At 42.1% G+C, this 10,537-nt stretch overlaps 1 protein-coding gene across 1 annotated transcript; it reads right to left on the reverse strand.

Annotated features, from left to right (window-relative positions):
- Nucleotides 1–6,522: 6,522 nt before the first annotated feature.
- HNRNPA0 (heterogeneous nuclear ribonucleoprotein A0) lies at nt 6,523–9,697 on the reverse strand. The gene has a single exon (XM_082379681.1). The coding sequence runs from the start codon at nt 9,010–9,012 to the stop codon at nt 8,104–8,106; it is 909 nt and encodes a 302-aa protein (XP_082235807.1). The 5' UTR covers nt 9,013–9,697; the 3' UTR covers nt 6,523–8,103.
- Between the last annotated feature and the right edge of the window lie 840 nt (nt 9,698–10,537).

Consider the following 10,537-nt stretch of genomic DNA (forward strand, 5'->3'; position numbering starts at 1 on the left):
GCACAGTTAAGGAAAACCAACAAGGTTTGGTGAACCATCTCGGGGCTAGAAAAAGGGAGCCTGAGGTAGCAATAGGATGGAGTGGCTACCAGAAGCCAGAAAAGACCCAGAGCTATAAGGGAGGGCCACTGGAGCAGACCTGTAGCCCCCGATAACCTGTTTGCTGAGCATGTGTACTTGGGGGACAGGGGGAACAAATATCTTGACCTCATCTTTTTGTCACTCTCCAGACCTCCTGTTGGTTTCTCCCACTGTCCAAACTCAACATGAAACCAAAGAAGAGAGTATACAGTTCTTTAAGAATCAACCTTCCAAGAACACAAAGCGAGGAACAGAAAGGTATGGAGTGAAACAGGAAGGGCAAAAAGAGAATATCCAGTAGAGATAACCATTCTGTAAAGCTTTCTGCAAAAGACACAGTGCTTCAATGTGTTTACCAGCATCTTCAACTTCCTATGTTCAAACCTTCCTTCTAAATCTCCTCTTCCCATTTTCGGTGACATCACCATCCTCCTACTCACACAGCAATTCTGATTCAACTACTCCCTCTTCCTTATTCCGCCCCCCATATCCAATCATTTGCCAATTATACTTTCACAACTTCCCTCAAATTCCCTTTCAGTCTATTGCCAGTACTACTTCTTTGTTCATGCTCTCATTTTCTTACCTGGTTAACATCAGCTGTCTTAGAGGCCTTACCACCTGAAACATCACTCAAATGCCATCTATTATGCTCAGTGTTATTAATCTTTCTAAATTACAGTCTCACTACCTTTAGTGACTTCCACCGACTGCCAGATAGACTACTCAAAGACCTCAGTAATATGGTCCCGACTTTTCCCAATTTATTTCCCACAACTCTCCTTTACCCTTAATACAAATTAGCCACTTCTATTTGGAAGCTTCATTTGTAAAGAAGTTTTGTGCAGACTATGGCCATTGGAATCAGTCAGACTTGGATTCAACTCCCAGCTCAATCATTTCACCAGCTGGGTGGCCTTGGGAAAGTTTCTTAACCTTTCTGAGATGAGCTTCAGCTACCTTACCTGTGAAGCAGGTTACTGAATGGATCCAGTGAGAACATTTGTAAATGTACTTAGCACAATGTTTAGCACAGAGTAGGCATAGTTCTCTGTATATGCCCCATATCTCTGCCTATTTGTCCCTCTACCTGAAATTACCTCTTTCTCCCCTCACCTTCTCTATGTGGCCAATTTTTTAAGTTAAATACCACATCTACCACAATGCTTTTCCTGATCTTTCTTCCTACCTGGAAGTCACTCTCAACACATTATTTATATCTTTCTTATAATAACAAATAAACACACATAGCTAACACGGTTCATATCTCTACTAGAGTTGAAGCAGCAGAGGTATAGAGGGTTCCCACATCCAAGCTCACCCAGCAAATCAAGAGCAAGGCCTAGGTTAAAAACCAAACCTCAGATACTGAGTGCTCTACGGACTACGTACGCATGTCACTACTTTAAGATAGTTATTCATTCACCTCGTTAACTTTGCAAATACCTTGTGGTTGAGGTGGGGGTGAAAAAAAGGTACACCTTTTGCTAGTCAGTCACATCCCTTATCAGAAGTCATAGTATTAAAATTACTATATACCAGAGATGATAGTATGCCCTTTACATGTATTCTTTCACTGAATTCCTTCAACAACTCTGTGAGACAGGTATTAATAGTAGTCTCTCCTTTTTAAAGACAAGGAAACTGAGGTTCAGGCCAATTAGCTCAAGGTCATGGAACAAGAAGGTGACCGGGTCAAGAAAAGAACCTGTTCTACTTGATACCAAAATTTATGTCCTTAAGGACTATGAAATACTAAATCAGATGCCTACTGAGGCAAATTACATTTGCAACATAAGCATCAAAGAAAAAAATATACCTTTCATATGGTATCCAAATAACAAGTAACCAATGAAGGAGTGAGACAATCTTAATCAGAGGATATATACTAAATGACAATGGGACTATTTGTTTGTATGTTGTGAACAATCTGAGATGATGCCTCGATGCTGAAAAGGATGCAAGATTTCAAAAGAAACAGAATTCCCAACAGAATGCAAGTTACATGAAGACAGGAATCGTGTTAGACTCACAGCTGTGTATCTCCAGATCCTAGATGTGTTTTGCATGAAGAAGGTAATCAATACCTAATGAAATTGACAGTAAACACTGGGAAATAAGCATACTGTCCAAATGGTACAAGTTCACATCAGATAATTTTAGAGCAGGAGACGATGACACAAACCCATTACAGGTAGTTTTTTTTTTTTTTTTTTTTAAGCAAACCTTACAAAGTGGTAAAAGAATCAAAGAGGCCAAAGAAAATCTGCCTGAGTAAAGAACGGAGCACAGAACTAAAAAAAAAGGAATCTTCTTGAACCCTTTTTTCCTCTCTGAAGATTCAAATCATTCAGCTCCAGGTGCAAGTTTAAAAAGTATATGGAATAGGTCAGTACATAAGAGACTCAACTGCCCTTTTTAGTCTTCCTAATATGGGATTCCTTTCTCAGAAGCAGCTTTCTGATATCTCCTTTTTTATGATAAATGTTTTATCTGGTAGCATTTAACTTCTCATTTAGGAAGAATCTGAAGTTCACCCACAAGTAGGCTCCAAATGTCAAAGACTAATTTTCCCAAACCAGTTGCGTGCCCCTCTTGAAAATGAGCAATAAATCATATTTCCCAACGAGATACTTCCACACATTATATTTAGTAAGAGACTATATTTAAGCACCAAGAACATTCAGGATGTGCTAAACTCAAATTCAATTTGAAGCTAATAATTCATGCCCACTTATTATTCTTCAAACTAACCCTGCCTCCCCACAAATTATACAACTGTTAATTTTTAAAACAAAATTTACAGTACATATTAAGCTTTCAATTATAGCAAATTGTTTTATCAGAAACTGTTTACTGCAAAAGTTACTAACGAAACTATATTTTAAAATCAGCTAATAAGTCAAAATATAGGGAAGACATATTAAAGGAAGAAAATGGAAGAATAGTGAGAATACTGTTAACTATGGTTTAATAAAGGGGGTCTCCAAACTATGAATTGCACTCCTTACAGAAATATTAATATAGTGATCATCACTTCCCATTGAAGATCTCAACTGATTTGTATTTCTATCACTGAATATGTCCCATCTCCCTTAAGCTGATTCTATTAATGCTTAGCAAAAATCGTGAGTCATAAAATAATGCAAAATAAAAATGGATGATGTGCTTCTAAAGTCTTCGTGGTCCAGCAATCTAAGAAAAAACTGTAAGGAGCCCAATACATCATGCTCTGTGTTTTGGCATAAGTTGTGGAACACCCTTTGCCAACTCATCTACCTAGTCCTAATGCCAAGACTAGTCCAAATGTTAACATTTTTCTTGACCCACAAAAAGTCATCACTACTGCTCATACCTATCTCTGACTAAAATGTTCACACTCTATCATGATTATTTAAATTCTCGCTACTCAAACAAAACCTATGGGTACCTTGTGAGCATGGGCTGATCCTCTTTGGTACATTGCAAATTGCAACACAAGCCCTGCAAAAGTAGTTTTAAATTATAATCAGAGAAAATATGGAAACATGCTAATCAATAAATTATAGTGCCTCTCCACTATAGAATACCAGTTATATGAGACAGAGCTGTATGTACAGATATGGGTGTCTTTGAAGTTAATATATATATGTATGTATATATGACATGACTCAATGAAGTTAATATATATGTATGTATGTATATATGACTCAATTCTTGTTCCTAAAAAAAGATAAATGTACCTCCCTGCAAATAAAAAGAACTAGAAGTAGACAAACTGTTAACATAGGTTATCTACAGGTACTGGGAGAGAACAGGAAGGAACAATATAATGGTCTTCATAGGTCATTAACTGTTTTATCATGTATAATCTAGCTTTGAAGTTTTTCAGTAAAATGTTTTAGTTGAATGTACCCTAAGGCTTTAACAATGCTGCCAATGAGCATGTATCCTTCCCTGAATATACACTGAGAACTAAAAAATACATGATACCAGAGAACTGCTGCATTCTCATTATCTAGCGCATTTAACTCTAAGGTAGCCATCTCATCAACTAAGTGTGTATGTGATGAGCAAGAACATGATGTGCAACAAGAACAATCACTGCATTATTTGTAACAGCAAGAGAAGGAAGAAGCCTCATGTCCATCAACAGCTATGGTACAGCCATGCTATGGAACATTATACAGGCATTAAAAAGGATGAGAAAGGTCTATTTGCCCTGATATAATGTCGATATACATATAAACTGCAAAACTATATAATCCTACTTTTAAAAATTAATGTAGGTACATACAAAAAAGATGTAGCTGAACATACGCCTATTAACAAGGATTATCCTTGAGAAGAGAGTTTGCTCATATTGGCAGGGTTTTTACTCATTCTTTGTTTAGTTTGGTTTACAAGCAGTTATTTAAGTATTTAATTCTACTAATTTTTGAAAATACACCAGCCTCAAGAAGATTCAGTAACATTTGTTTCTTCTATTTCCTAGTAATACTGGTATTTTCTGTGACTTGAAATACAATCCAAATATGCAGTATTATACTTTTTAAAATAACACAGAAGGGACTTTTTATTGGAAAAAAAATTTACAATGTATGTTCACTTTTAATAGAAAGCATTAGACAAAGGCACAGCAATGTAATCTGCAATAAGACACTAAGGAAAAGGCATTGTCTTACACTGGTTTAGAGGCAATCTTTGTTGCCCTGCTTCAGAAAAAAAATAAAGCCTTCTAAAACAGGGAAAAGAAATAATTTTTCCCAGTGACCAAAATCTTAACACTGACTCAGTAAGTTGGTTAAAATGGAATTTCTTCCAGAAAGAGACTTACCTCTTCTAAGTGCAAATACTGTCTTTTGGGGAATAATCCTTACATTATCTAGATGCAATTTTGCTTAAATCAATTCAACATCCAAATGCCCACTTTCCATCAGCAAAGACATACAACGTTTAAAATGCAAATTCTCAAATTTGAGAAAATTAAGCACACTTAAAAGATACATAAGCCTACAAATCAAATAACTGACACTGCCATTTCTGGTCTTGAGGGAAATAATCATAAATAGCAAATTCTTAAGTATCCTCAATCCTTTAAACTTGCTTAAAAACAAAAATTCATTGTGAAGGTTTAAATATGAAATCTGTGTTCTAAATCACTAAGTTATAGGAGGAAACAATCAGTATATCATCCTGATTTGTTATCACTATGAACGTTAACCATTTGCAAGCTTTTTAATATTTGAAATTACTATCAATCTTTTAAACCACCACAACTAATGATTACCATTGACTTTATACTAAAAACAATGTAAATGCAAAAGTTCTTCACGATAGGGAGACAAAAAAAAAAGTTCATTTTTATTTTTCTAATCTTTCAAATTAAATTTAAGCATAGCACAAAAATTATATTCAATACTGATTAGGTTCTGTACCACCTCCTCCCATGAAGTCTTAATTAAATTTGAAGTAATAATGTTCAGATAGTTCTCACAGGTGAAAGAAATCAAAACATAAGAATAAATAAGTCCCACATGCCAAAAATACTTGCATAAAATTGACAAGAGGAATTCCGGGAAGACTAAATACCACTACTTTTTCCTTCACTAAATATCAATCCAGATTATAAATTTGTAAAGGTATATACATGACAATGAAGTGGTAATATGCCATGAACAGAACGCTGTCATTTTTCTAATTTAAGAGAAAATCCTTTAACATAATTTTTTTTACAAGTCACTACGTTGGAAATACAAAATGACAGTAACCTTACTACACTTTGAAAACCCTCCAAAAGGTGGACTATTCCAATTGAACCAGAAGAAACAGATCTTCCCCTTAAAACTGAGTAAAATACAAGCAGAGTAATAATTATGATAAAAAATTTACACATATCATTTTCTGTATCTTAGAGGACCCCCCCCAAAAGCTGGACCAAATTACCACATGAAGAAAGGCAGTATGATGCATTTTACTAAGAGTAAGAAACAGAAATTTAAGCAAATTGTAAAACCATGTGAGTGCAAAATTTGACTATATTGTTTATTTATTCAATAGGCAAAACTTACTATCCCATTTGTTGTAGAGGTACTTAAGTATTTGTACCAAGTATTAGCTACCCTTTGTCAAAGTGACTACTAAGCAGCCTTAAGCATCTTAGCAATCTTGACCGTTCTTCCTGTCTCCTGAAAGCAGAACCCTAGCAATTAGAAAAAAAAATTTTGGCAAGAATTAAATCTTAATATACAGCAACAAGAATTAAGAGAAAAAGGGTCAATATATTTTTTTGTTTTAAAGCCCAGTAATCTCCCTTCAGAAAGCTTAATACAGCTAGCTTTGGGCTTTCAACCACAAAACTCCAGTCGAATATTTTACCATAACATTAAATCAAAATGTAGGTACTAGATTAATAGGTACTCTGAACCCAACCACCAGGTTATACATACTCTCACTCAATCATGTAAAGAATTGAATTCTTTATTTGTGATATCCATAAACGTTGCTATTCTATACGTCTATCCAGGAAGGCAATTTTCTCCTGTATCACTGTTTTGTTTTGCTTTTTATAAACAACAACTTGAATTCTATTGCATGAAAGGGCTACAAATATACATTTGTTAACCAAGCAGAAAACACAAATATTTTGCTTTACAACTTGCACCTAAGATACCAGTACACGAAGCTGGTTCATTAGTCGTCATAGCAATATGGGGCCACTGCCCAAGCTATGCATAGCAGTTTACATTTTCAAATCTCATGTCGAAAGGGCAATTGTGATATTGACTGTTAACTACATTCCTGTAAAACCCACCTTAGTTACAAGTAAATGTATAACCAAAGTCTGCACAGATTTTTGATGGCAAAACTTCTAAATCTGACGCAACTGTCCTAAACAAGTTTTTAAACGAATTCTTTTGCAGATATACTGCCATTCTGCCAATAGATGGTGCCACAAAGGTTGGGGGAAGGATTTCCGTAGGGACAACAGTTCAGCTGGAGGGGAAAAAGAAAAACCATCTAAACCTGCTCTGAAAATACAAAAACGCTTTTAGTTTGAGGATAAAACATAACCCTTATTTGTAACCATTCATTACAGACAAACCAGTAAGAGGGATGAAACTAGGCCAAATGAAATTTTTTAAACAGTTTATATGAATGAAAACACATGCTTAATACAAACTATTTCTTTAGAACTACACGGTACATACTTTGAGGTAAATTCTCATAGAAAGAAGTGATCAACCATGTCAAGATGATAAGCAAATTATTTAGTACAAGAGATGGATGCAAAGAAACTAAAAATTTTAAAAAGCCACATCCACCACTTCAAAAGTTTTACCTGTAAGGGATAAAATTCAACACGTCACTACCAGGGCAACAGCAAGAAGAAAAAAAAAAACCCACAGGACCTTTTAAAAGTTTCTCGAAGTACACATCAAGAATTAAGAATTAACAAGAAAATTTTTCAACTAACATCCCTTAAAACGGTACGGAATGGATCCTAGAAAAAAATGTTAGACATGTACGGTCAAACACAATGATTTATTAAAAATAAAACGTAAAAATGATTTTTGTACATATGCTTCCAAATTTCGGGCATGGGATCCAAAGAGATTTCATAGAAAACGCTGTAGCCAGATATCAAGTCCTTACAACAAAGTAAACTAACCCGCCCAACCCCCGCCCAGGTTTTGCTACAGAATCAGCAAGTTCACTCCCTCCCCCCAAAAAAAACACAAATTAAAACAAGACATCTTGCTAGTATAAAAACGACCAAGGTCCAAGTAATAATAAAAAAATAGAGTCCATCAATGACTGTAACACAAAAATGTGTGTGTGGGGCCAAGTCCATCTTCAGAGGGAGACAAGGGAGGTGGCAGGCAAACAGGGCAACACCCCCAAGGGTGAGCAGCCTTAGAAGTGGCTTCCCCAAGGGCAAAATGGGGAAGGCGGTGGGAGGGGAAAGGACTTAGGAATCGACCCTAGTTGGGTGGTTGAAAACAGCTACCCCTATAGCCACTCCCAGGCATTAAAAAAATTTTAGAAGGAGCTGCCTCCATACCCACCCCCACCGCCATAGCCACCTCTGTAAGGTCCACTGTTACTGCGACCTCCCCAGCTGCTGCCTCCTCCACCGCCGCCGCCACCGCTCTTCATGGGCCCATAGGATGACTGGTGCTGGCTGTAGCTACCGAAGCCGCCGAAGCCGTTACCGTAGTCGCTTCCACCGTAGGACGAACCGCCTCCGCCGCCTCCGTAGGCGTTGTAGCCGCCGCCGCCGCCGTAACCACCATAGCTGTTGTAGCCGCCGCCGCCCTTAGACAGGCCGTTCTGGTCACGACCACCGCCCCGACCCCGGCCGCCCCGGCCGCCCCGGGAGGAGCGGGAGCCGCCTCCGCCCCCACCGGAGTGGATATCCTCCTTGGGGACAGCCTTCTTCACCTCCACGCGATGGCCCTGGATCGGATGGAACTTGACCACCGCGGCCTTGTCTGCCGCGTCGTGATTCTGAAAATACACGAAGCCGAAACCACGCTTCTTGCCGGACTGCTTGTCGGCAATAATCTCGGCCTTTTCCACGGTGCCAAACTGCGAGAAGTGCTCTATCAGGTCGCCCTCGGCCACGTCTCCCTTAAGGCCCCCGACAAAGAGCTTCTTCACCTTGGCGTGGGCACCGGGCCGGGCCGAATCCTCCCGGGACACCGCCCGCTTCAGCTCCACCGTGTTGCCGTCCACGGCATGGGGCGAGGCGGCCATGGCGGCATCGGCCTCCTCCACATTGGAGTAGGTCACGAAGCCAAAGCAACGGGAGCGCTTGGTCTGGGGGTTCACCACCACCACGCAGTCCGTCAGGGTCCCAAAGGCCTCAAAGTGGCCGCGCAGGCCCGACTCACTCGTCTGCACGTTGAGGCCGCCGATGAACAGCTTACACAGCTGGGAATTCTCCATCTCCACGGCCCGGGCCTTCCCCCCGCCCTGCGAGCTCCGAGGTTTCGCCGTCGCCGTTATCGTTGGCTAAGGCTTCTTCACAGCTTGGGCCCAGCCGTCGCTGGAGCCGCCCCCGCCGGTCACCGACGGGGAAGGGAAGAAGGGAAGGGAAGGGAAAGAGGAAGAGAGGAAGGGGAAGGGAAGGGGAAAGGTGCCGGCTAGAGGACGAGCCGAGGAGACTCAAAGGAAAGCGAAGCCGCCGCTACCGCCACCTCCGCTCCCCTATCTGGGCACCACACAAAGAGGCCGCTGAACGCGCGCGCACCCTCGCCGAGGCGTGCGTCACCGCGGACGTACGACAGCCCAGGGCTGCCCGCCAATCCCCGCCTCGCTCTCATTAGTCCCGCCTACCGCGCTGCCGCGCCGCTCTAGGTCACGGACTCCCCGCCCTCCGCGGTCTATTCAAGCCATCGGCCTGCGCTGCTCCCGCCACCGCTTCTACCGCCCCGCTTTCACCCCCGGGATCCTCAGTGCGCCCTGACTAGGGACTCTCCCTGCACTTAGCGAACCTTTGCGATTCATTTGCCCCCAGCCCCGCGGCTGTTCCCGGTGATTTTCCCCCTCCCCTAGCCGTATCCCCTCGCCAACCTCCGCAGTGGCGTTCGCGCCAGCCCCTTGAGAGACGTGTCAGCTCGGCCAATCACGGCGATCCGCTCGCACCCACTTCCGTTTTCGGCAGCTGCTGGACGGGCGCGCTCCCCGGTGCGCGCTGGCCCCGGCGCCCCTAGTGTGCAGAGCTCGCTTGCCACCCCCACGCCTCCTCCCGCCCTGGGCTGGCCGCGGGGTGGGAAGGGGGGGTGGGGTCGAGCTGGGGACGCGCTGGGGGCCGTTCCCAACGGATGCGGCCTGGGGCGCCACGCGCGGGCTTTTTGAAAACTTGACTGTTGAGATTGGGGGTCTGGATTTACTTGCCGTGTTTCGGCCGGGCCGCTACACCTGGCGTCCTCGCCCCTCCCGTCCGCACAAAGATGGAGGGAAGAGGCCTAGTCGGGGAAGGCGGTTATTAACCGTTTATAGTGGGCCCGAGCGGCGATTAGACTAAAACGCCGGCACGTGGCCCTGCGCAAAAGAGAGCCCGAGGCCATGTGAAGGACAGCAGCGTGCCTCCAGACTTTCCGACCAAGGCGTGGTGCGAAACCCCCGCCACCCCTAGGCCGTCCGTGAAGCCCTTCCGCGACACCTCTCTCAGCCTCCCTTCGCGCATTCAGACAGAGGACGTTTTCATATTACCCTCGTGTACACATCTTTTTATATGTTTACGTTATCTGTGCGAGCTTCCTTCCCAACTAAAACGTTAGGTTTTTAAAGGCGTTTCCAATCGGACTGGGAGCCGAGGGAGTTAAACACATGAACACTGTATGTAAAGTATTACGCACCCCTGAGAACTGCCTTATGGACCCAGATGGGAATGCAAGCAAGTTAGTGGCTTCCATTTATTGAACTTTTGTGTGCCAAGCAAGATACAAGGAGTGCGACGCGGTGTAAG

The sequence above is a fragment of the Balaenoptera borealis genome, assembly GCF_965194805.1.
Source record: "Balaenoptera borealis genome assembly, chromosome: 2".
NCBI lineage: Eukaryota > Metazoa > Chordata > Mammalia > Artiodactyla > Balaenopteridae > Balaenoptera > Balaenoptera borealis.

Coding starts and splice junctions, on each gene's coding strand:
- HNRNPA0 (XM_082379681.1), bottom strand. CDS start 9,012: ATGGAGAATTCCCAGCTGTGTAAGCTGTTCATCGGCGGCCTCAACGTG.